The following is a 27,768-nucleotide window of genomic DNA, read 5'->3' as shown; positions in this document are numbered from 1 at the left end:
CTCCACCCGGGACTTGCATGGCTGACAGTAGTGAAAGCCGAGAGGAAGCTACTGACACGATGAAGGAAGCTCTGAACGCCACCAGAGATGGAGGAGCTTCATCACTGCCCTCAACGGCAATGGAAAAAAGCAGTAACTAACTGTCTACGTTACTATATCCTACCCTTAATGTTGTTTTCTTGTGGGCATTCACAGTGGATACAGAAACACAATAGAATGAAAAACTACACACCAAGACAAGCTAATAACCAATGTGCAAAAGAAGATAAACTGTGCAAATACGGAAAAAACTAACAAAGATAATAAATCAATAAATAATAAAGAATATTGAGATCAAGAGTTGTCCAGACCTTGAAAGTGAGTCCACAGTATGTGGAATCAGTTCAGTATTGAGGTGAATGAAGTTCTCTATGCTAGTGTGGCCCTTCATTGATTCTGTTATGGTTAGTATTTTATGATGGATTTATTGACTATGCCTGCAAGAAAATGAACATCAGGGCTGTATACGGTGATATATTTGTACTTTGATAATAAACTTACTTTGAACTTTTGAACTTTGGTTCAGGAGCCTGATGGTTGAGGGCTACTAATTGTTCCTGTACCTGGCGGTATGAGCCCCAGGCTCCTCTACCTTCTTCCCGACGGCAGCGGCGAGAGGAGTAATTTGGAATAAGTAACAAGATGGCACTAGCAATACACGGTGACCTTTGGCGCTGCTCACATAACTTCTAGATATACTTCTAAAGAAAAGCATTACATCCCCCTCTGCAAGTTAACAATATCATCTGTCATTTCCATTATATCTGCTAAAAGAAGAAGTGTCACATTCAGCACCAAACCACAACCCTGTCAACAATCAGAGCCTGGACAGGAAGGAAAATGTTGCTCTGCCGTTTCTGTCAGAGCATTTCTGCTTTTGAGCTAATTCCCCCAGCGACATTCTGGGCAGGAGTGGCCATTACTCAGTTCACACTCCTCCTTTCCTGCTCTAAGGCTTCAGTGGTTTGTACTGTCCACAGATATCCTAAAACTATTTGCCCCACCGCAGATAAGGGTGAAGGAATATCATATGAATGCTGGCAGTCTTTAATAGAAACCAAAAATGGTAGAAATGGTCAGCAGGGCAGCTGGCTTGTGTGGGGAGAGAAACAGAGTTCAGGCTTTTATTTGTTAACTAATAGCCCAGCTGACTTTTATTTTGAAACTCTGTTGGACCATAACAGGAGGGCAGGGTAGCCATTTTGTTTCCAGTAGAGTTTTTCAGTCAGCCTTGGTAATTTAAGGAATGTTTACATTATATTAATTGTCTCACATATTTTAAATCTTTGTTTAGTCATGTTGTGTATAATTTTGGGATATTTTACAAGTCTAGCTTCATGTATTCCTAAGATTTTATGAATATTTGACTTAATGATCACGTTTCCTATATTAAGTACTTATGGCATTTTTCAGTTTCTCTCTCGGTTTTACTGCCCAATAAACTGATATCCTCACTGTCTTGTTCAAATGAGTGGAGTCTGGCTCACTGCGGAAATGTGTACTTTCTACTTCACACACAAACAAAGCAGTACACTTAATCAGACTTGGAATAGTTGTATATTTGTAAAATAACATTTAAAATACAGAAAACGTGGGGACCTGTTGAGCTCTTCCAGCAGATTGTTTGTGTTTAGCAATTTGGGATTTAGGAGTGGGTGGTAAACAAGTCTAGATTGCTGCCTGGTTCTTACAAATCTCTATAGAAATGTGGTGGAGAACATTCTGACTGGTTCTATCACAGGTTAATGTGGAGGCATCAATGCACAGGATTGTAAGAGACTGCAGAGGGTTGTAGACCCAGCCAGAACCATCACAGGCACAATCCTTCACAACATCTTCAAGCAGCGCTGCTTCTAGAAGCTAGCATCCATCAGTAAGGAGCCTCACCAGCCACGGCATGCCCTTCTCTCATTACTACCAACAGGGAGGATGTACAGTTCTGTGCAAAAGTCTTGCAGAATTCTGTATTTGTCAATGTAGAGCAGAGCAAGTTTGTAAATCCGGCAAGAGCAAAGGATGTTGGGAATGGCGAGGGTGAATCGCCATGGGAAGTGGTGTGGGACAGGTGGCAGAAAAGGAGTGTTGGGGTGGGTGCAGACACACCCAGTCCTGAGACACCAGGCGAGGTTCAGGTACATCAACACGACAAAGTCTGCAGTTGCTGGAAATCCAAAGCAACACACACAAAATGCTGGAGGAACTCAGCAGGTCTTGCAGCATCTATGGAAAAGGGAAAAGAGTCGATGTTTTGGGCTGAGATCCTTCAGCAGGACTGGAAAGAGGGTAAATGCCAGAATATAAAGGGTGGTGGGGGAAGGATGATAACTAGAAGGTAACAGGTGAAGCCAGATGAGTGGGAAAGGTAATGGGCTGGAGGGGAAGGAATCTGATAGGAGCGGAGAGTGGACCATAGGAGAAAGGGAAGGAGGAGGGGACCCGGGAGGAAATGACAGGCAGGTGAGAAGATCTGACAGGCCAGAGTGAGGACTAGAAGAAGAGGATGGGCAGGGAGATTTTTTTTACCAGAAGGAGAGATCAAAATTCATGCCATCAGGTTGGAGGCTACGTACACAGAATATGAGGTGTTGCTCCTCCACCCTGAGGGTGGCCTCATCTTGGCACAAGAGGCCATGGACCGACATGTCGGAATGGGATTGGGAATCAGAATTAAACTGTTTGACCACCGGGAAGTCCCGCTTGTGGTGGATGCTGCAGAGGTGTTCGATGAAGCGGTCCCCCAATTTACGATGGGTCTCAACAATGTAGAGGAGGCTGCATCAGAAACACTGAACACAACAGACAACCCCAGCAGATTTGCAGGTGAAGTGTTGCCTCACTTAGATGGACTGTATGGGGCCCTGAATGGAGGTGAGGAAACAGGTTTATGGGCAGGTGTAGCACTTTGGCCGCTTACAGGAATAAGTGCCTGGAGGGAGATTAATGGGGAAGGATGAATGGACAACAAAATCGCGGAGAGAATGATCCCTGTGAAAGGTGGAGAGAGTGGAGAGGTAAAGATATGTTTGGTGGTAGAATGCCTTTGGAGATGGTGGAAGTTGTGGAGGATAATATGTTGGACGTGGAGGCTGATGAGGTGGTAGGTAAGGACAAGAAACTCTCTATCACTGTTAAAGCAGTGGGGAAGATGGGGTGAGCATGGATGTATGGGAAATGGGAGAGGGCAGCATCAATGGTGGAGAAAGGGAAACATAGTTGTTTGAAGAAGAGACCCGACGCAAACTGGGAGATCGTTTCGCTGAACACCTACGCTCTGTCCACCAGAGAAAGCAGGATCTCCCAGTGGCCACACATTTTAATTCCACATCCCATTCCCATTCTGACATGTCTATCCACGGCCTCCTCTACTGTAAAGATGAAGCCACACTCAGGTTGGAGGAACAACACCTTATATTCCGTCTGGGTAGCCTCCAACCTGATGGCATGAACATTGACTTCTCTAACTTCCGCTAATGTCCCACCTCCCCCTCGTACCCCATCCATTATTTATTTATATACACACATTCTTTCTCTCTCTCTCTAAACCCCTTGCCCATCCTCTGGGGTTTTCCCCCCTCCCCCCCTTCTCCCTAGGCCTCCTGTCCCATGATCCTCTCATATCCCTTTTGCCAATCACCTGTCCAGCTCTTGGCTCCATCCGTCCCCCTCCTGTCTTCTCCTATCATTTTGGATCTCCCCCTCCCACTTTCAAATCTCTTACTATCTCTTCTTTCAGTTAGTCCTGACGAAGGGTCTCGGCCTGAAACGTCGACTGTACCTCTTCCTAGAGATGCTGCCTGGCCTGCTGCGTTCACCAGCAACTTTTATGTGTGTTGTTTGAAGAAGGATATTTTTGACATCCTGGAAAGGAAAACTACAACTTGGGAACAGATATGGCAGAGATGAAGGAACTGAGAAAAAGGAATAGCATTTTTTTTACAGGGGATAGGGTGGGAAGAGGTATAGTTGAAATAATCATGGGAATCAGTAGATTTATAGATGTCAGTTGACAGTTTGTCTCCAGAGATGGAGACAGAGAGATCAAGAAAGGGGAGGGAGGTGTCAGGAATAGGTTCAGGGACACTTATTACACTTCAACTATCAAGCTCTTGAACCATTGTGACTAACTCCAACACTGATCTGATTCCACAGCCTACAGACTCACTTTTGAAGTTCAAAGTAAATTTATTGTCTAAGTAAATATATGTCACCATATACAACCTTAAGATACATTTTTGTGCGGGCATACTCAGTAAATCCATAATAGAATCAATGACAGACCACACCCAACTAGATGGACAAACAACCAATGTGCAAAAGACAACAAACTGTGCAATTACAAAAGAAAAAAATAATAAATAAGCAATAAATATGGGGAACGTGAGATGATGAGTCCTTGAAAGTGAGTCCATAGACTGTGGAAACAGTTCACTGATGAGGGCAAGTGAAGTCGAGTGAGGTTATCACCACTGGATAACTTCAGCCTGATGGATGAGGATTAGTAGCAACTGTTCCTGAGCCTGGTGGTGTGACTCCTGAGGCTCTTGTACTTTCTTCCTGCAGGCAGCAATGAGGAGAGAGCATGGCCTGGGTGGTGGGGGACCCTGATGATGGATGCTGCCTTCCTGCTACAGCGCTCCGTGTAGATGTGCTCAATGGTGGGGAGGGCTTTACCTGTGATGGACTGGGCTGTATCCACTACTTTTTGTAGAAGTTTCTGTTCCAGGGCATTGGTGTTTCCAATACCAGGCTGTGATACAGCCAGTCAATATACTCTCCACTACACATCTATAGAAGTTCTTCAAAGCGTTAGATGTCGTCATACCAATTTCTTGCAAACGCCTAAGGAAATAGAGGTGCTACCGTGCTTTCTATATAATTGCACTGATGTGCTGAGCCCAGAACAACGGCTCTGAAATAATAACATTGAGGACTTTACAGTTGCTGACCCTCTCCACCTGTGACCCCCTTTTGCACATTATTTGTCGTGGGCCTCTGGTTTCCTTCTCCTGAAATCAATAATCAGCTCCTTGGTCTTGCTGACATTGAGTGAGAGTTTGTTGTAAAGGCACCACTCAGCCAGATTTTCAATCTCCCTTCTGTATGCTGATTCATCACCACCTTTGATTCAGCCAACGGCGGCGGTATCGTCAGCAAACTTAAATAAATATGGTATCAGAGCTGTACCTGGCCTCACAGTCATAAGAATAAAGCTAATAGAACAGGGGGCTAAGCACACTGCTTGGCGCTGAACCTGTGCTGATAGAGATTGTGAGGAGATGATGTTGCTGATCCAAACTGACTGCGATCTGCAAGAGAGAAAATCAAGGATCCAGTTACACAGGGAGGTATTGAGGCTCGGGTCTTGGAGCTTATTCATCAGTTTTGAGGGGGTGATTGTGTTGAATGCTGAGCTGCAGTCGATAAAGTGCGTCCTGATGTATCTTTGCTGTCCAGTGGTTGAGTGAAGAGCCAATAAATGGTATCTGATGTGGACCTGTTACTCCAGTAGGCAAATTGGAGCAGATCCAAGGACTCAATAACTCATTTTCTCAGTATTATCTGTTCGTTAATTATTGTATTTGAACAGTTTTGTCTTCTTTTGCACATTATTTGTCAGCCTTGGTGTGGAGTTTTTCATTGATTCTACTGTATTTCTTTGTTCTACTGTGAATGCCTGCAAGAAAATAAATCTCAAGGTAGTGCTTGGTGACATGTATATACTTTGACATTGAATGCAGGTGATAATTTATTTTTCACAAAATCGGAAATGGAATCTCAGACCTGTATGAAGTGAAATTCCACACAAGTTCACTTGTAATGAACTCAACTGCCACAACAAGGGTTGGAAATGGGAATGACGGATTTAAAAAGATGGCGTTGAATAAACAAGGTAGAAAAGACAGAACTTGTGCTCACATTAAAAAGGACACAAAAGGCCCTTTGAAGGATCTCAGACCAATCATCAACTGTTTATTCCTCTCCATAGATGCTGCCTGACCTGCTGAGTTCCTCAGTTTGTATGTGTTACTTTGGATTTATAGCAGCTGCAGAATCTCTTGTTCATGGGACAGGGAAGCTAATGTCCGGTATATTGAATGTCCAGCCTTAAGACCATAAGAGATAGGAGACAACTAGACCATTCAGCCCATCAAGTCTGCTCTTACAGTCTATCATGTCGGATTTATTACCCTTCTGAACTCCATTCTCTTGCCTTCTCCCTGTAACCTTTGATGTCCTTACTAATCAAGAACCTATCAACTTCAGCTTTAAATATACCCAGAACTTGGTTTCCACAGACATCTGTGGCAATGAATTCCACAGATTCACCATCCTCTGAAGAAATTTCTCCTCATCTATGTTCTAAAGGGATGTCCCTCTATTCTGAGGCTGTTCCCTCTGGCTCAAGACTCCCCCACTATAGGAAACATCCTCTCCACATCCACTCTATCTGTGCCCTCTGGTCCTAGACTCCCCCACTATAGGAAACATCCTCTCCACATACACTCTATCTGTGCCCTCTGGTCCTAGACTCCCCCACTATAGGAAACATCCTCTCCACATACACTCTATCTGTGCCCTCTGGTCCTAGACTTCCCCACTATAGGAAACATCCTCTCCACATCCACTCTATCTGTGTCCTCTGGTCCTAGACTTCCCCACTATAGGAAACATCCTCTCCTCATCCACTCTATCTGTGTCCTCTGGTCCTAGACTCCCCCACTATAGGAAACATCCTCTCCACATCCACTCTATCTGTGCTCTCTGGTCCTAGACGCCTGCACTATAGGAAACATCCTCTCCACATCCACTCTATCTGTGCCCTCTGGTCCTAGACTCCCCCACTATAGGAAACATCCTCTCCACATCCACTCTATCTGTGCCCTCTGGTCCTAGACTTCCCCACTATAGGAAACACCCTCTCCACATCCACTCTATCTGTGTCCTCTGGTCCTAGACTTCCCCACTATAGGAAACATCCTCTCCACATCCACTCTATCTGTGCCCTCTGGTCCTAGACTCCCCCACTATAGGAAACATGCTCTCCACATCCACTCTATCTGTGCCCTCTGGTCCTAGACTTCCCCACTATAGGAAACACCCTCTCCACATCCACTCTATCTGTGTCCTCTGGTCCTAGACTTCCCCACTATAGGAAACATCCTCTCCTCATCCACTCTATCTGTGTCCTCTGGTCCTAGACTCCCCCACTATAGGAAAAATCCTCTCCACATCCACTCTATCTGTGCCCTCTGGTCCTAGACTCCCCCACTATAGGAAACATCCTCTCCACATCCACTCTATCTGTGTCCTCTGGTCCTAGACTTCCCCACTATAGGAAACATCCTCTCCACATCCACTCTATCTGTGTCCTCTGGTCCTAGACTCCCCCACTATAGGAAAAATCCTCTCCACATCCACTCTATCTGTGCCCTCTAGTCCTAGACTCCCCCACTATAGGAAACACCCTCTCCACATCCACTCTATCTGTGTTCTCTGGTCCTAGACTTCCCCACTATAGGAAACATCCTCTCCTCATCCACTCTATCTGTGTCCTCTAGTCCTAGACTCCTGCACTATAGGAAACATCCTCTCCACATCCACTCTATCTGTGCCCTCTGGTCCTAGACTCCCCCACTATAGGAAACATCCTCTCCACATCCACTCTATCTGTGTCTCTGGTCCTAGAGTCCCCCACTATAGGAAACATCCTCTCCACTTCCACTCTATCTGTGTCCTCTGGTCCGAGACTCCCCCACTATCGTAAACATCCTCTTCACATACACTCTATCTGTGCCCTCTGGTCCTTGACTCCCCCACTACAGGAAACATCCTCTCCACATCCACTCTATCTGTGTCCTCTGGTCCTAGACTCCCCCACTATAGGAAACATCCTCTCCACATCCACTCTATCTGTGTCCTCTGGTCCTAGACTTCCCCACTATAGGAAACATCCTCTCCATATCCACTCTATCTGTGCCCTCTGGTCCTCGACTCCCCCACTATAGGAAACACCCTCTCCACATCCACTCTATCTGTGCCCTCTGGTCCTAGACTTCCCCACTATAGGAAACACCCTCTCCACATCCACTCTATCTGTGTCCTCTATAGGAAACACCCTCTCCACATCCACTCTATCTGTGTCCTCTGGTCCTAGACTCCCCCACTATAGGAAACATCCTCTCCTCATCCACTCTATCTGTGTCCTCTGGTCCTAGACTCCTGCACTATAGGAAACATCCTCTCCGCATCCACTCTATCTGTGCCCTCTGGTCCTAGACTTCCCCACTATAGGAAACATCCTCTCCGCATCCACTCTATCTGTGTCCTCTGGTCCTAGAATCCCCCACTATAGGAAAAGTCCTCTCCACATCCACTCTATCTGTGTCCTCTGGTCCTAGACTCCCCCACTATAGGAAAAGTCCTCTCCACATCTACTCTATCTGTGCCCTCTGGTCCTAGACTCCCCCACTATAGGAAACATCCTCTCCACATCCACTCTATCTGTGTCCTCTGGTCCTAGACTTCCCCACTATAGGAAACATCCTCTCCACATCCACTCTATCTGTGTCCTCTGGTCCTAGACTCCCCCACTATAGGAAAAATCCTCTCCACATCCACTCTATCTGTGCCCTCTAGTCCTAGACTCCCCCACTATAGGAAACACCCTCTCCACATCCACTCTATCTGTGTCCTCTGGTCCTAGACTTCCCCACTATAGGAAACATCCTCTCCTCATCCACTCTATCTGTGTCCTCTGGTCCTCGACTCCCCCACTATCGGAAAAATCCTCTCCACATCCACTCTATCTGTGTCCTCTGGTCCTAGACTCCCCCACTATAGGAAAAATCCTCTCCACATCCACTCTATCTGTGCCCTCTAGTCCTAGACTCCCCCACTATAGGAAACACCCTCTCCACATCCACTCTATCTGTGTCCTCTGGTCCTAGACTTCCCCACTATAGGAAACATCCTCTCCTCATCCACTCTATCTGTGTCCTCTGGTCCTAGACTCCTGCACTATAGGAAACATCCTCTCCGCATCCACTCTATCTGTGCCCTCTGGTCCTAGACTTCCCCACTATAGGAAACATCCTCTCCGCATCCACTCTATCTGTGTCCTCTGGTCCTAGACTCCCCCACTATAGGAAAAGTCCTCTCCACATCCACTCTATCTGTGCCCTCTGGTCCTAGATTCCCCCACTATAGGAAAAGTCCTCTCCACATCTACTCTATCTGTGCCCTCTGGTCCTTGACTCCCCCACTACAGGAAACATCCTCTCCTCATCCACTCTATCTGTGTCCTCTGGTCCTAGACTCCCCCACTATAGGAAACATCCTCTCCACATCCACTCTATCTGTGTCCTCTGGTCCTAGACTCCCCCACTATAGGAAACATCCTCTCCACATCCACTCTATCTGTGTCCTCTGGTCCTAGACTTCCCCACTATAGGAAACATCCTCTCCACATCCCCTCTATCTGTGTCCTCTGGTCCTAGACTCCCCCACTATCGGAAAAATCCTCTCCACATCCACTCTATCTGTGCCCTCGGGTCCTAGACTCCCCCAGTGCAGGAAACATCCTCTCCACATCCACTCTATCTGCGTCCTCTGGTCCTAGACTCCTCCACAATGGGAAACATCCTCTCCACATCCACTCTATCTGTGTCCTCTGGTCCTAGACTCCCCCACTATAGGAAAAATCCTCTCCACATCCACTCTATCTGTGCCCTCTGGTCCTCGACTCCCCCAGTGTAGGAAACATCCTCTCCACATCCACTCTATCTGTGTCCTCTGGTCCTAGACTCCTCCACAATGGGAAACATCCTCTCCACATCCACTCTATCTGTGCTCTCTGGTCCTAGACTCCCCCAGTGTAGGAAACATCCTCTCCACATCCACTCTATCTGCATCCTCTGGTCCTAGACTCCTCCACAATGGGAAACATCCTCTCCACATCCACTCTATCTGTGCCCTCTGATCCTAGACTCCTCCACAATGGGAAACATCCTCTCCGCATCCACTTTATCTAGACCTTTCAATATTCGATAAGTTTCAATGAGGTTCCTCCTCATTCTTATAAGTTCCAGTTAGTACAGTCCCAGAGCCATCAAAAACTTCTCATACATTAACCCTTTCAATCCCAGTGACTTAATTAAATGCCTTCCAACAATTCTGCGTCTCTACCCAACACACAACTCTGTCTTGGAATGACCCAAGCCTGACTGCAAAAGGAGGAGGGGCGGGCATGAGGCTAGCAACCCCATCCGTAAAAACCCAGAGCTACAGAAATGCCAGTGGAAGCCCCAATTACCTCATCCCTGGGAGAGGAAGGACCTTCACCTAATACATGCAAGGTGGCTACACCTGGGTTCAACTTGAAAGACTGGCCCAGAACAGAGGATCTTGGCGAGCTGCTGTTAGCAGCTAAGCCCTCATCGGGGTGATGGGTTTATGTAATTAAGTACAAAACACACATCTCACCGCAATTTTAAATCAATATGTTTATAATTCAGTGAAGTTTTACTCTAACTCCAATCTATACAAGTCATATTTATACCAGTAGTTTCAAGAATAGAAATCCATTAGAAATGCACATTACATAATCAACTGCCTTTGTTCAACATTTACAAAACATGGGTTGAAACATTTACACTGAACTGCCCCTGACATTACCTCTGATTGTTCCATGGTCCTATATATATGGAAAAGAACATACACTGTGCATGCTTTTGAACAAGTTTCTGTAAACTGGACAGCTACCAACTGTCTGCATTGGCTTTGCAGCAATTTCTGTTTAACAGGCAAGGCCATTCTACTTGTAAAATGGGCACAGCCTTTTTTGTTTTGAGGTTTGACAATAGAAAGAATGCCGGCCAATCTCATGAACACTGAAAAGTACATTGCAGAAGAACTTGTCATTTGATCTGGGTAATGGATTTCTCATCTGGACTACGGGACTACGGTGGGCTCACTCCAGCAGCCTCTACAGCCCCTTCAGGTATCACTTCTCAAACCCCATGCTCACCTCATGCACCCACCAACTGGTACCCAAAGCAGCAAGGCTGGGATGCTTTGAAAGGTCTTTTCTTATGCCAAGGTCACTGTGGGCTATGAAAAAGACTGATATGCTCCAGGTACGATTGCAGGATGCTCGAGGGATCTTTGCACTGCCTCTGACCAGAAGGCACAGATTTAAGATAGCCACTAAATCAACCTGAGGGTAGATTTTATTTAAAATGCAGTAGAAGTCCAGGCAACCTTGTGGAATGACTGTTGGTGTAACAGAAAATTGCCCTAATTTTACAAATCATTATCCAGGAATTTGAGATATTAACTAAAATTCTCCCCCGCCAAACTTGTGTGGAAAAATAATGAAACTTATTTCCCCCCACCACCAAAAAAATCAGATTACCAGCACGTGTCCAAGAAACCTGATTTATTTTACAGAAAATCGGATGCAGACTGCTTGCTAGGGAACGTAATCTACCCTCATTTCAACTCTTGTAATACAGTGGTTGCCTGTAAACAATTGTTTTGATGTGTGATATTTGCGTGGCAGGAAAGAGATATGTCTCTACCAAAGGAGGTGTAAGACTCTCCTTCCCTCTGCTAGCCTGCAGGTCACCCTTGGGCAAGGTGTAGCACCTGCTAGCTTAGCTCCCCCCCACCCAATCAGGGTGACGTGAACCCGTGGGATCAGGTGGTGGATGGTCGTATGAGCAGCCGGTGCAGATCACAAGTCCTGGTTATGTGACCACTGACGCCAGGCAGACAACCTCTGATAATGGCTGGGGTCACCCGTCTTGCAAAGACACTGCCCAGAAGGTGGCAATGGCAAACATTTCTGTAGAAAAATTTGCCAAGAACAATCATGGTCATGGAAAGACCAAGATTGCCCATGTTAATACCACATGGCACATAACAAATGAACAATGTGCAGTAATCAGTCAATTAGTCAGTGCGAGAGCATCACTGTGTGGCTGGGTGGCTGGATATTGGAGTGTGTGGTGAGATTAGCACACAGTGTGGTGAATTCTGAGAATATGGACAGGGTTATGCTCCTTTACAGGAATATGCGTTAGGCTGAGATTTAAATGTGCTGCTTGGTGGAACATTGTAAGGCTAACCTTCAATCCCTACAGATCACAGCACACTGGTTCTTGGCAATGACCTTCTATGGGATACAGACCTGTAATAGTGTCACAGATCTGCACTCTTGGGTGCAAGTTGGACACTACTCAGCATGATGCGACCGCAGAACTTCACAGTGAAATAAAGTCACCACATTCAGAAGCCTCTTATTTACAGACTGAAAATAGAAAGGATTAAGCGTGCTTTTAACCCCAGGAGCAGCTCATTGTTTGGGGGGTTTTGACTTTAATTCCAATCGATTCCAGGATAATTCAGGAAGACTGGCCATTCCCACAGGCCGGAAAAGCCACTGAGTTGGTGACCCGTGGAGAGAATCTGCCAGAGCATGGGTTCAGTGTCTTATGATGGCATGTTAGGGGTGAGATGAGGAGAAATGTATTCATTCAAAGGGTTGAGAATCTTGGAAATCCTCCAGTCATAGAGCACCACAGTACAAAACAGGCCCTTTGGCCCATCTTGTCCATGCCAAACTACTAATTTGCCTAGTCTCATACCCCTCCCATCCATGTATTTATCCATATTTCTTTTAGATGTTGAAATCCATCACTTCCGCTGGCAGCTCATTCCACACCCTCACCACCCTGAGTGAAGCTTCCCCCTCAGCTCCTCCTTAAATATTTCACCTTTAACCTATGACCTCTAGTTCTACACAACTTCTTAGCAATAAAATGAAATTTTGTTTGTTCTAATATTTCATTTCTTGTAAAAACTGTTTAACATACACGTTTTCATGTGAATGATGCTTATCTGATGCTCTGTGCCTGTGATGCTGCAGCAAGTAAGTTTTTCATTGTGCCCGTGCACACGTGTACTTGTGCATTTGTCAAATCAAGAACCCCCACTGCCCATCGTGGCCCTGGTGCTTTGCTCTTCGCACCGGAATGTGTGGTGTCACCTGAAGACTGCCCCCAGCACATCCTTGGGTGTTGATTGTTAATGTATGCCACACATTCACTGCACGTTTTGATGTACAGCACTGTGCAAAAGTCTTAGGCACCCTGGATTTTTTCATACAGTTTCAGATGGTATGGCCTCCACAGAGCCCTGATCGCAGCATCATTGAGGCTGTCTGGACTAACCAGGACAGACAGAAGCAAACAAGACAGCCAAAGTCTGCAGAAGAACTGTGGCAAGTTCTCCAATATGCTCGGAACAACCTACCAGCTGATTTTTCTTATAAAACTGCACAACAGTATACCTAGCAACATACATCAAAGTTGCTGGAGAACGCAGCAGGCCAAGCAGCATCTGTAGGAAGAGGTACAGTCGACGTTTCAGGCCGAGACCCTTCGTCAGGACTAACTGAAGGAAGAGTGAGTAAGGGATTTGAAAGTGGGAGGGGGTGGGGGAGATGCAAAATGATAGGAGAAGACAGGAGGGGGAGGGATAGAGCCGAGAGCTGGACAGGTGATAGGCAAAAGGGGATACGAGAGGATCATGGGACAGGAGGTCCGGGAAGAAAGACGGGGGGGGGGGTGACCCAGAGGATGGGCAAGAGGTATATTCAGAGGGACAGAGGGAGAAAAAGGAGAGTGAGAGAAAGAATGTGTGCTTTCTCTGTCAGACAGAGCATAGGTGTTCAGCGAAACGATCTACCAGTCTGCATTGGGTCTTGCCAATATATAAAAGGCCACATCGGATCTCCCAGTGGCCACACATTTTAATTCCACATCCCATTCCCATTCTGACATGTCTATCCACGGCCTCCTCTACTGTAAAGATGAAGCCACACTCAGGTTGGAGGAACAACACCTTATATTCCGTCTGGGTAGCCTCCAACCTGATGGCATGAACATTGACTTCTCTAACTTCCGCTAGGCCCCACCTCCCCCTCGTACCCCAGCTGTTACTCATTTTTATGCACACATTCTTTCTCTCACTCTCCTTTTTCTCCCTCTGTCCCTCTGAATATACCCCTTGCCCATCCTCTGGGTCACCCCCCCCCCCGTCTTTCTTCCCGGACCTCCTGCCCCATGATCCTCTCGTATCCCCTTTTGCCTATCACCTGTCCAGCTCTTGGCTCTATCCCTCCCCCTCCTGTCTTCTCCTATCATTTTGCATCTCCCCCTCCCCCTCCAGCTTTCAAATCCCTTACTCACTCTTCCTTCAGTTAGTCCTGACGAAGGGTCTCGGCCTGAAACGTCGACTGCACCTCTTCCTATAGATGCTGCTTGGCCTGCTGCGTTCACCAGCAACTTTGATGTATGTTGCTTGAATTTCCAGCATTTGCAGAATTCCTGTTGTTTGCGTTTAAAAACAGTATACCTAAGAGGATTGATGCAGTTTTAAAGGTAAAGGGTGGTCACACAAATATTGATTATATTTAGATTTTTAGTGATTACTGCACTGTATAGTAAATCTTCTTATATTTAGAAACTTTTCATTTCATTATTTTGAAAGCATCATTGATTTACAGTATATTTGACATGTGCCTAAGACTTTTGTATAGTACTATAATAAATAAATCTGAATCTTTAAATCTTGAAAGCACACAACAGACAGCCACAGGCTCAGTTATCTGAGAAATGACAAATGATATTTGGGGCCCACACCACGCAAATCTGATGCCAGATTTACATGGTTCAAGCACGATGACTCCAAAACAAAAAGCTTTGTAGTCACTCTGACTGATTGTAGAATTTTCAAAAAGGTTGCTGGAATTCTGTAATTTGTTGGATGTGCTCTAGAAACCTGAAGTATCCCATTGGCGGGCGAGGAGAGAAACATGAGCTGATTTGGTAGGTTCACTGTGAACTTAGTACTGTCAGAGTTACCATGGGGTTATGGATGCTCCAGCAATAGCCTGGAGTCTCCTGGGGTTAATGCCCAGGGTCCGCTAAACTCTGGTGAAAAACTTTGGGACTCAAAAATCTCAAAACAGATGTATTTCACTTTTGGTTTGACTGGAACACTTCCTCTAGTTAAAAAAAAGCCCTTTTAATTTGCATCAGAAAATCATGCCATTGTCCAACAGTCCTATTCTCTAATTGGCTGTACGTGTGGATAGATGTGCCAAGTGACCAATAGCGGTTGAAGGGGGGTGGGCAGCATGAACAGTCACAGGTAGAGACCAGAGCTCAGGAATTCTACCCAAAACCTCATCACGCCAATTGCCGTGGGTCTGCATCTGCGTTAATGCTTGCATTTACTCTATGTAGTACGTTACAGGGATCAGCTCCGCAACAAAACTGAGATCTAGCCAGACAAATGATTGCCTTAAATGACCAAGCCTGCAAATACAACCAGTAGTTTAATTCAAAACTAATACACTGGCCACTTTATTGGGTACAGGAATGGAACCCCATGTGGTCTTCTGCTGCTGTAGCCCAACCACTTCAAGGTTTGACGTGTTGTGCGTTCGGAGATGCTCTTTTGCAATGTGTGGTTATTTGAGTTACTGTCACCTTCCTGCCAGCTTGAACCCATCTGGCCATTCTCCTCTGACTCTCATTAACAAGGTGATTTCACTCACAGAACTGACAGTCACTGGGTGTTTTTTTTGTTTTTCACACCATTCCCTGTAAACTCTAGAGGTTGTTGTGCGTGAAAACCCCAGAAGATCAGCAGTTTCTGAGATATTCAAACCACCCCATCTGGCACCAATCATTCCAGGGTCAAAGTCACTTAGATCACATTTCTTCTCCATTCTGACATTTGGTCTGAATAACAACTGAACCTCTTGATCATGTCTGCATGGTTTCATGCACTGAGCTGCTGCCACATGATTGGCTGATTAGATATTTGCATTAAGGAGTAGCTGTACCTAATAAAGTGGCCACTGAGTACAAGTTACAGGGATAAAATCTCTTCTGGAAAATAAGAATCCAGCCAGATAAAGGAGTTACAAATGATTTCCTTAAATTACGAAGTTAAATAGCTTGCAAATACAACCAGTAGTTTAATTCAAAACAAATATATTGTGCAATATAACCCAGGCATTCACTCCAAATCAGGAATTGCAGTAATGTGAATGTCTCTGGTACACGGTCTCTCCCTCCAGTATAAAGCTGTTAGCTACTAATGGCTGTCTTTCTTGGTAGAAAGTGCAAATTCCAATATCAAACTCTTGATTGTCCTTTTCTGTCTTCACCATCCAGGGAGGAATCTGGTCACAATCCACACCACCAACCCCTTACGATGGGTCTACGTTAGCATCAGGAATAAGGAGCGTTTCTGGGGAAAACAAAATCGACGAGCCCCCCCCTCAGTCCTGGCGAAGTGATCCCGTCAGACTTTGCTGTCCCCACTGCCCACAGTCAGGATGCAACCTGTTAGGAAGCAGAGAGGGAGGGTGAGCCCTTTGTTTTCTTGTCTTGGGACAAATACATCTCAAACCAACCAGCAAGTTACACACCAGCCTCCACACTGCACGGAGGTTTTGACGGAAAACTCCTCTTTCCAGAAAGGAGCAGACTTTAATACAAATCAATTCAAGAATCACACGCAGATGAGGACCCCTTATTAGACCATAAGACACAGGAGCAAATCAGGCCAATCGGCCCATCGAGTCTGCTGTTCCCTCACGACTGATTTATTATCACTCTTAACCCCATTCTCCTGTTTTCTCCCCGTAACCTTTGACGCTCTGAATAATCAAGAACCTCTCAACCTTCACTTTACATATACCCAGTGCTGTCCTCCAACTCCTCATGGAGTGGTTCTCTCTCTGGGCGGCACTCCCCTCTGCATTAAATATACCCAATGACTCGGCCTCCACAGCCATCTGTGGTAATGAATTCCACACATTCACAACTCTTTGGCTCAAGAAATGTCTTCGAAAGGGACGTATTTGTATTCTGAGGCTGTGCCTTCTGGTCCAAGACTCCCCCACTATAGAAACATTCTCTCCACGTCCACTCTTTCAACATTCAATAGGTTTTAATGAGATTGCCCCTCATTCTTCTAAATTCCAGTCTCTGAGGGCCCAGAGCTTTCAAATGCTCCTCATATACTAACCCTTTCACTCCCAAAATTATTCTCTAGATCTTCTCCAATACTTGCACATCTTTCTTCAATATGGCAGCCAGACCTTCTCAAGTACCCCTCGCCTCTGTCCTCCAGTTCTTGATTCTCCAACTCTGGAGGGGGGGATTATCTGCATTCATCTTATTTTCATACATCGCAAGGAAGAAGTTCCTAGCCTGCCCAACCTATCCCTATAAAGCAGGCCTTTAAGTTCCGGCCGGCAACATTCACAGAAATACTTTATACAATCTTTAAAGTTTAATGGCAAATTTCCTTGAGCAGGGTAACCAAAACCGAACACAATACGGAGGCTATACGGAGTATGGCCTCAACAATGTTGTGTACAACTTCAACATAACATTCTTCAAGAAGGCAGCATTCACCATTAAGGTCTCCCACCATCTAGGACGTGCTGTCTTCTCATTACTACCATCAGGGAGGAGGCACAGGAGCTGAAGACACACACTCACACTATTATTTAGGAACAACTTTTCCTGTCCGCCATCACATTTCACTGCATGTTTTGATGTACAGTACATGTGACAAAAAGTTAAAGCTAATGATGTAAAATCAAGGCAAAGAAACTTCTAGCGCCGCCCCCCTCCGCCAATGCAATCCACCCCTCACCCGCTCACTTACTGTAGACGATTCAAGCGGAGACTCTCGACCGGCTACGTCTGGGTGTCCATGCCCTGTTCTGAGGCCACACTGAGGCGAGCTTCCCTCAGAGACAGGTACGTCTCCTCCTCAGGGTCATAGTAGTAGAACTTGCGCAGGTACGAGATGAGGGGCCTGAATGAGATGAGTGAAATCATCAGCGGCAGCCAGGCACGGGGGGAAGCTGCAGCTCGCAAGAGTGGCCATTTAGCAGGGTCTGTGAGGGTCTCCGATCTCAGCAGCTCCCTGACACCGCTGCCAAGATCAAAACTCACTGCTACTGCCGCTGACACCCTGCTCCAGACCAGGACCCATCAGCGAGGCCTCACATGACCAGGCAAAACAAATACAACCTGCTGGAGGAACTCAGTCTGTCAGGTGGCATCCATGGAGAAAAATGGATCAGGTGAAGAGTCTCAACCCGAAACGTGACTGTCCATTTCCCTCCACAGACCTTTCCTGACCCCCGCCCTTACTTCCTCCAGCAAGTTGCTATATTTTAAAAACTCTTCGAGGTTTAGGTATGTGCAGCCACTTGTGTCTCCAGTTCCACACTGTAAACCCACACCCTGAACATACACAGCGCACTCACACCAATGTACAACCCCCACACCGATCAGTCTATACATACACACCAACGTACAATCCCACAACGATCGGTCTGTACATACACACCAACGTACAATCCCACAACGATCGGTCTGTACATACACACCAACGTACAATCCCACACCGATCGGTCTGTACATACACACCAACGTTCAATCCCACAACGATCGGTCTGTACATACACACCAACGTACAATCCCACACCGATCGGTCTGTACATACACACCAACGTACAATCCCACACCGATCGGTCTGTACATACACACCAACGTTCAATCCCACAACGATCGGTCTGTACATACACACCAATGTACAATCCCACAACGATCGGTCTGTACATACACACCAACGTACAATCCCACACTGATCGGTCTATATATACACACCAATGTACAATCCCACACCGATCAGTCTGTACATGCACACCAACGTACAATCCCACACCGATCGGTCTGTATATACACACCAATGTACAATCCCACACCGATCAGTCTGTACATGCACACCAACGTACAATCCCACAACGATCGGTCTGTATATACACACTAACATACATCCCCACACAGATCAATCCGTACATACACATCAATGTACAATCCCACAACTATCGGTCTGGACATACAAACCAACGTACAATCCCCACAATGATCGGTCTGTACATACACAGAGCATATACACACACAAAAACAATGAACAGCCCCAACATCATTGGTCTGCACACACAGACCAAAGGCCCCTTATCTGAGAAATGACACACTGCATTGGAGAGGGTTCAAAGGAGGTTCATGAAAGTGATTCTGCGAATGAAAGGCTTATCATATGAGAAGCATTTGATGGACCTGGGCCAGTACTCACTGGAATGAGGGGGGAATATTATTGAAAGCTATCGAATGCTGAAAGGCCTCAGTAGAGTACGTGAGGAGAGGATGTTTCCTCTGGTGGGAGTGTCTAAGAACAGAAGCCACAGCCTCAGAATAGAGCGGCATCCTTTTAGAATGGAGATGAGGAGAAATTTCTTTAGCCAGAGAGTGGTGTGGAGTTCATTGCCATAGGTGGCTGTGGAGGCCACGTCACTGGGTTTATTTAAGGCAGAGGTCGATAGATGGTTGATTACTCATGGAATGAAGGGTTATGGGGAGAAGGTAGGAGATTGGGGCTGACAGGAAAATGGATCAGCCATGATGAAATGACAGAGGAAACTCAATGGGCCAAATGGCCTAATTCTGCTTCTACATCTTATGGCCTTATTGCACAGCCCCCAAACCCGTCAGTCTGCACAGACCTCGTACTCACAGACACAAACATTCACTCCAGCCAGCTGGCCCTTCCAGCCCGGACTGAGGCTTACTCACTTCGGCAGGGGCAGATCGGGGATATGGTCGATGCGGACGAGCTGCCGGATCCGGAATCGACACAGGTGCTGCAGAGACTTCACGTTGCTGAAGCGAGAGACCGGGTAGAGGAGCTGCACTGGCGTTGGAGGGAGACCTGCGGCCAAGTAGAGAAACACTGACAGCGTCAGCCCGGAGCCGGGCTCTTGTATGCGGCTCCTCTGTGCCAGCAGACATTGCAAAACCTCGTTTCAGGTTAATTATTGTGGGCCTTTACTGTGCTGAACTCTGCTATCTTACACAGCAGAGTGGTGCGATTTCTCAGAAGCTCAAACTTCAAAGTAGATGTATTATCAAAGTACAAACATGTCACCATATACAACCCTGAGATTCATACATACTCAATAAATCCAATAACCATTATAGAATCAATGAAAGGTTGCACCAACGTGCAGTATTCAACCATTGTGCAAAATACAACAAACTGCAAATACAAAAAGAATAAAATAAAAATAATAAATAAGCAATAAATATCAAGAACACAAGGTGAAGGGTATGTCTAGTATGGGGGGGGGGTGGAGCTACTGCACAGGAAGCTGCAGAGGGTTGTAAATTTAGTCAGCTCCACCTTGGGCACTAGCCTGCAAAGTAGCCAGGGAGTGGTGTCTCAGAAAGGCAGCGTCCATTATTAAGGACGTCCAGCACCCAGGGCATGCCCTTTTCTCACTGTTACCATCAGGAAGGAGGTACAGAAGCCTGAAGGCACAAAGTCAGTGATTCAGGAACAGCTTCTTCCCCTCTGCCATCTGATTCCTAAATGGACATTGAACCCATGAACACTACCTCACTTTTTTATATATATTATTTCTGTTTTTGCACAATTTTAAATCTATTCAATATATGTATACTGTAATTGATTTATTTATTATTTTTTCTTCTTATTGAATTGAACTGCTGCTGCTAAGTTAACAAATTTCAGACACATACCGGTGATAATGCACCTGATTCGGATTCCTTGAAAGTGAGTCCATAGATTGTGGGAACATTTCAGTGATTGGGGAAGTGAAGTTATCCCCTCTGGTTCAAGAGCCTGATGGTTGAGGGGGTAATAACTGTTCCTGAACCTCGTGGTGTGAGTCCTGAGGCTCCTGTATCTCATTCCTGATGGTTGAGGGGTAATAACTGTTCCTAAACCTGGTGGTGTGGGTCCTGAGGCTCCTGTATCTCATTCCTGATGGTTGAGGGGGTAATAACTGTTCCTGAACCTGGTGGTGTGAGTCCTGAGGCTCCTGTACCTCCTTCCTGATGGTTGAGGGGTAATAACTGTTCCTGAACCTGGTGGTGTGGGACCTGAGGCTCCTGTACTTCCTGATGGTTGAGGGGTAATAACTGTTCCTGAACCTGGTGGTGTGAGTCCTGAGGCTCCTGTATCTCATTCCTGATGGTTGAGGGGTAATAACTGTTCCTGAACCTGGTGGTTTGGGACCTGAGGCTCCTGTACCTCCTCCCTGATGGTTGAGGGGTAATAACTGTTCCTGTACCTGGTGGTGTGGGTCTTGTACCTCCTTCCTGACGGCAGCAGTGTGAAGAGAGCGCATCCTGGGTGGTGGGGTCCCTGGTGATGGATGCTGCTTTCCTGCGACAGTGTTTCATGTCGGCGTGCTCAGTGGTGGGGAGGGTGTTACCCACGATGGACTGGGCTGTATCCACTACTTTTTGTAGGATTTTCTGTTTAAGGGCATTGAGGTTTCCATACCAGGCTGCACCGCAACCTGTCAATATACTCTCCAGCATACATCTAAAGAAGTTTGTCTAAGTTTTAGATGTCATGCCAGACCTTCACAAATCCTGACGGAAGTAGAGGCACTGCTGTGCTTTCTTTGTAATTGCATTTACATGCTGGGTCCAGGACAGGTCCTCTGAAATAGTAACACCAAGGAATTTAAAGTTGCTGATCCTCTCCACCTCTGATTCACCTGATAAGGACTGCGTCCTGGGCGTCCGGTTTCCTCCTCCTGAAGCCAATAATCAGCCGCTTGGCCTCGCTGACATTGATTAAGGGGTTGCTGTGGCACCAGTCAGCCAGATTTGCTATCTTCTTCCTGTGTGCCAATTCGTCACCACCTTTGATTGGCCAACGACAGTGGCCAAATCAAAATCAGCAAACTTAAATAAAGCACTGGAGCTTACTTACAGTCCCACATTACTAAACATCAAATAAAAATATTCCCTCAACATTGCAGGGGAAGCTCAAACCTCTGGATGGAGTTTTGTTCCCACTCTTCTCCCCCAGCAAAGGCTGATCTCACAAATCCTTCAGTAAGACTAAGGAATTAGTTGTGGACTTCAGGAAGGGGAAGTTGAGGGAACACACACCAGTGGTATTGGAAAAGGTCCAGAGGAGATTCATGAGAACGATCCTGGGAATGAAAGGGTTAACACGAGGAGCATTTAATGGCTCTGGGCCTGTACTTGCTGGAATCTAGAAGATTTGGGCGGGGGGAGGGGGAGAATCACTTTGGAACCTATAAAATATTGAAAGCCTTGATAAAGTGGATGTTTCCAACGGTGAGAGAGTCTAGGACCAGAGGGTTGAGAGGGATAATAAATCAGCTACGATGGAATGGAAGTTTCCATAGATTCATTGTACATGGACCATAGAACATGTAACACCCTGGGAAAGGTTTCACTGCTAATGTAGTGGTCTTTCTGTGTTTGGGTTATGGGTGCTTTGGAATTTGTACCATCCGATGAAGGGAGTGTGTTTCCGTGTTGTGTGAGCTGGGTCTTTTGTTCGGTGGGAGAAGAGGTGGTAGGACTCGACGCGGAGCGGGGCCATGATTTGACAAGGCCTGGACAGATTGAAGGGGACACCGGAAGCTCCAACTCGTGCACGTTGGACTGTTTCATTATAATGGGCCCTTTTCTCTTTTTGCTTTTTCCTTACTAACCCTTTAGTCAAATTAAGAATTATAAAGCTAAATCTTTTAATTGTATGCAGTGTACCGTCTGTTGTTTCGTGGTACTGATTTGTAACGGGGTGACGAATCATGCAGCATCCACACAACTGGGGGTTTCATGGTGGGCTTGCACCTCAATCTCCCATGTTTGGCGGGGCCAGAGATGGTCTCCCCTAGACTTACGCAGTCGATGGAACCGGTGTTTCAAACGCAAAACAATACAGCAAACTTACAACGTTGTGCCGACCTTTTAACCAACTCTAAAATCAATCTAACCCTTTCCTCCCATATACCCTCCATTTTTCTATCATCCATGTGCCTATCTAAGTCTCTTAAATGCCCTAATGAATCTGCCTTTACCACCATCACAGGCAGTGCGTACCACACCACCCACTACTTGGTATTTTTAAAAAAAAACACCTCCGACATCTCCCCTAACTGGAATCAGAAAGTCGATTATTTCACGGAGAGTGAATGCAAATGAGTGAAGTTCAGGGGATCTACGAATCACAAGTAGTTGGCAGGTAGCATGTTGGCCTTTATTGCAAAAACATTAAATTTACAAACAGGGAGGCTTTATTACAGTTATACTGGAGATGGTGAGGTCACACCTAAAAATATCTGCATGTATTTAGTGCCCTGTTTTTTAAAAAAAAGCATCCGAGACAGTCCACAGGAGCAGGCTAATTCCTGTGATGAGAGGTACTGGACAGTGTGGGTCTATAATTTACTTATTTTGAGATACAATGTAGAAACAGGCCCCTCCGGCCCAATTACACCCATATGACCAATTAACCTTGGTCATATGGGTGTAATTTGGATTGTGGGAGGAAACCAGAGCACCCAGAGGAAACCCACACAGGTACAAGGAGAATGTGCACAAGGGTACACAGACAGAGGCAGGAAATGCTACCGTGCGGCCCATCTTTGGAGATTAAGAAGAATGAGTGGTGACCATATTTAAGCACGCAAGATCTTCAGGGGATTTGACTGGGGTTGGGCCACGCTGGGAGCACTGGAAACAGTGGATGACCCCAGACTCACAAGTGAAGCATCGCCTCACCTGGAAGGACTGTCTGGGGCTCTGAATGGTGGTGAGGGAGGAGGTGTAGGGGCAGGTGTGGCACTTGTTCCGCTTGCAAGGATAAGTGCCAGGAGGGAGATCAGTGGGGAGGGACGAATGGACAAGGGAGCCGCGTAGGGAGCGATTGCTGCGGAAGGTAGAAATTGCGGGGGGAGGGGGGAGGGTTTGCTTGGTGGCTGGATCCCGTTGGAGATGGCGGAAGTACGGAGAATTATGTGCTGGACACAGAGCACCATTTATAAATAGTGGGGCTTGGGGCTTGTTTGCGCCTTCTTGACTTCCTGAAGTCATTTATCATTTCTTTTTTCTTCTTGATGTTAAGTGATTGGTGCAGGAACCACAACCTATCAGATAGTTTCAGCACCTTTCTATATATAGATTCGTTATTGTTTGTGATTAGGCCAATCACAGTTGTGTCACCTGCAAATTGGATGACTGAGTTTGCAGCACGAGCAGGAGTGCAGTCATCGGTGAAGAGAGAGTAGAGAAGTGGCTCAGTTCACACCCCTGCGAGGCACCGGTTTGGGGGGGGGGTGTTGATGTGCACTTGCCTAGTTTCACCATCTGGGTACGATTAGTGAAGAAGTCCAAGATCCAGTTACAGGTTGATGTGCCGAGACCTAGATTGTGGAGCTCAACAGTCAGCTTGTTTAGTAGTACGGTGTTACAGGCAGAGGTCAGGAAAAGCATCCTGACGTAGGTGTCTTTGTGCTCCAGGTGTTCCAAAACAGCATGAACAGCAATACAAATGGCATCTTCAGTTGATCTATTCACCTTAGAGGCAAACTGGTGCTGGTCCAAGGTAGCTGGGATTACATCCTAGATGTGAGACATGAGCAATCGTTCCAAGCACTTGGCAACTATGGGAGTGAGTGCCATCGGTCTGTAGTCAATAAGACATGTTGCTGCTAACATCTTGGAGATTGGCATGCCGGAACTATAGCTTCGGACAGCGAGAGGTTGTAAATACCCATCAGAACTTCCACCAGCTGGTTGGCACAGTCCGAGGACCCGTCTGGGTATGCTGTCTGGTTCGACTGCTCTCTCTGCGTTGGCATTACGGATGAAACATGCTTACTGCTATTTTTTCATATTCCTTGGACCAACAATAAAATTCTACTCATTTCTCAGCTCTGCCCGCAATACTCTGTTCATTTACTGAAAAGGATTAATTCTCAATGACTATTTTTTTTAATCTTTGAGGGTCTGAAATGTAATGTCCAAATACTGAAGCTCAATATATCTAGTCCCCTAGGATTAAAACCTTTTAAAATTACAAGTAGGATAAGTCGGTGAATATTTATAAAATGTCCATGATTTAACTTCAAGGGCAAATTTTTGATCCAAAAATTAGAGCCAAGATTTGATGGGATGTAGGACAAACATTTCCCACCCCTTCCTCCAGAGGGAATCAGACCCTAGAGAAGGGGTTCCCAGCCTATGTTATGCCATGGAGCCTTAGCATTAACCAAGGAACTTGTGGACCCCAGGTTGGAACCCCTGCCCCTCATCCACTCACTCAAAGTTCAAAGAAGAGGTACTATCAACGAACATTTGTTAAGCACATGGATGATAGCAAAATAGGAGGCTATGCAAGAGGGAAAGGTTAGATTGATCTTAGGATAGGTAAAGAGTTTGGCTCAACATCATGGACCAAAGGGCCTGCACTGTGCTATAATGTTCCATGTTCTAAAGCTGAAGTTTTAATTGAGCCCTGTCAGCTGAAGTTTCAGTCTCTGTGGACGATTAAAGATGAAACTATAATGAGAATTTGGACAGTAACCCGAACTTCGTTTTTTCTGGGGCAGCTATAAAGAATTAATCTCCTCAGAGTCGGGAGGAAAGTGGCTATTGCTGTAAAGTTCTATGTTAAGAGGTTCCCAATCAAGAGTGTCAGCTATACTCAAACCTGATTGTAAAATTCACCTAATTTACATACAAAACCCTGAAACCCCCCAGGGTCAAGGACAGCTTCTACCCTGCTGTTATAACACTAACATTTCCCTAGTACCATTGACCACACCATCTACCATGTTTTGATGTTGCACCTCATTGTTTACCTCACTCCACAACCTACTGACTCACCTACCACCCCACCAGCCTCTGGATCCAGCACATTATCCTCCGCAGCTTCCGCCACCTTCAACAGGACCCCACCACTAAGCACATCTTTCCCTCTCCACCCCTCTCCGATTTCCGCAGGGAGCTGTCCCTCCGCGACTCCCTGATCCACACGTCCCTCCTCATGGATCTCCCACCCAGCACTTATCCCTGTAAGCGTAAGTGCTACACCTGTCCCTACACCTCCTCTCTTGCCACCATTCAGTGCCCCAAACAGTCCTTCCAAGTGAGGCAACACTTCACTTGTGAGTCTGTTGTGGTCATCTATTGCATCCAGTGCTCCTGGTGCGGCCTCCTCTACATCGGTGAAACCCGACGCAGATTGGGGAAACCGCTTCATCGAGCAACTCCGCTCCGTCCGCCACAACAGACAGGATCTCCCAGTAGCCAGCCACTTCAACTCTGCTTCTCACTCCCATTCAGATATGTCCATACATGGCCTCCTCTACTACCATGATGAGGCTAAACTCAGGTTGGAGGAGCAACACCTCATATACTGTCTAGGTAGACTCCAGTCCCTTGGTGTGAACATCGAATTCTCCAACTTCTGGTAATTCCTTCCCCCTCCCTTCCTCTATCCCTATTTCACATCACCTCCCTCATAGTTCCACCTCCTTCTACTACTGCGCATTGTTCTCCTGCCAATCACCTCCCTGCTTCCCCTCCCCCACCCCTTTGTCTTTCAAATTACTTTTTTCAACTACCAGCATTCTTCAACCCCCCCCCGCAAAGTTCTTCCTTCAGTCCTGACGAAGGGTTTCAGCCCGAAACGTCGACTAATCTTTTCAACTGATGCTGACTGACCTGCTGAGTTCCTCCAGCGCATTGTGGGTGTTCCTTTGACAGCATCTGCAGATTATTTTGTGTTTACGACTCACTTTCAAGTCAAGTTCTCTGTATGATTTTTTAAAAAATTATTTCCACAATTTGCACAGAGAAGGCAGGAGAATGGGGTTGAGAGGGATAATAAATCAGCCATGATAGAATAGTGGAGCAGATTTGATGGGTTGAATGACCTAATTCTTATGGTCTTATGGATTTGTTTTCTTTTGCACATTGGTTGTTTGTCAGTTTTTGTCTGTAATTTTTCATCGATTCTGTTGGCTACAGCAGCAGAAGATCATGAACATACACTTAGTGGCCACCACATAAGGTACACCTACTTATCAATGCATCCATCTTTAAGGACCCTCATTACTCAGAACATGCCCTCTTCTCGTTGCTACCAACAAGGAGGTCCAAGAGCCTGAAGACATACACTCAACATTTTAGGAACAGCTTCTTCCTCTCTGCAACCAGATTTCTGAATGGACAATGAACCAACCCCTGAACATTACCCCTCTTTTTTTTTGCTCACATTTTGCAATCTAAATATATATTTATCTTATTGTATTTATAATATGTTTTATGGATTACACTGTACTGCTGCTGCAAAACAACAAATTTCACAACATAAGTCAGTGATAGTAAACCCGATTCTGAAATTCATTTACAGCTTCTTCTACAAAATGTGTGACGTGAAATAAAACAGAAGGAAAATGCCATAGGCAATTGAGACAGGTCACAGCAGCCCGTCAAAGCTGCCTCCCACAGGGTCTCCCCTGCGCCTTCTGCCAGTGCCCGGCTCGGCGTGGCAGGCGAGCAGCCCACAAGGTCAGTTTGAAACACAATTAAAGCGTTGCACTGGGCTGACTGGCAGCCTTCCTGAAGATGGTGCACATTCCTGGAACATACAACACCATCTAATGAAGTCGGCACTGGGGACACACTAATAAGCTTTTGCCAAAACCTTGGATCATTCACTGGGTGAAAACTCAGCCAGTCAAAATCAATCAATCAGCGCCGACTT

The 27,768-nt window shown here is 46.1% G+C and overlaps 1 protein-coding gene across 4 annotated transcripts in view; it reads right to left on the bottom strand.

Annotated features, from left to right (window-relative positions):
- Window positions 1-27,768, bottom strand: part of socs7 (suppressor of cytokine signaling 7) — a 161,616-nt gene that overhangs the window by 38,837 nt on the left and 95,011 nt on the right. For 3 of the 4 annotated variants that reach the window (XM_063037443.1, XM_063037444.1, XM_063037445.1), the window contains exons 8-9: window positions 19,776-19,911; window positions 17,797-17,949 (exon numbers count right to left, since the gene is read on the bottom strand). In XM_063037443.1, the coding sequence (XP_062893513.1) occupies window positions 17,829-17,949; window positions 19,776-19,911 (257 nt within the window). In that variant the 3' untranslated portion in view covers window positions 17,797-17,828. Of the gene's footprint in view, window positions 1-14,372; window positions 16,461-17,796; window positions 17,950-19,775; window positions 19,912-27,768 lie in introns of those variants that run through there. The other variant, XM_063037442.1, reaches the window with a different exon arrangement.

This window comes from Mobula hypostoma, chromosome X1, assembly GCF_963921235.1.
Source record: "Mobula hypostoma chromosome X1, sMobHyp1.1, whole genome shotgun sequence".
Classification (NCBI taxonomy): domain Eukaryota; kingdom Metazoa; phylum Chordata; class Chondrichthyes; order Myliobatiformes; family Myliobatidae; genus Mobula; species Mobula hypostoma.
Note: the sequence above shows the minus strand (reverse complement) of the source record. Positions and strands in the feature narration are given on the sequence as shown.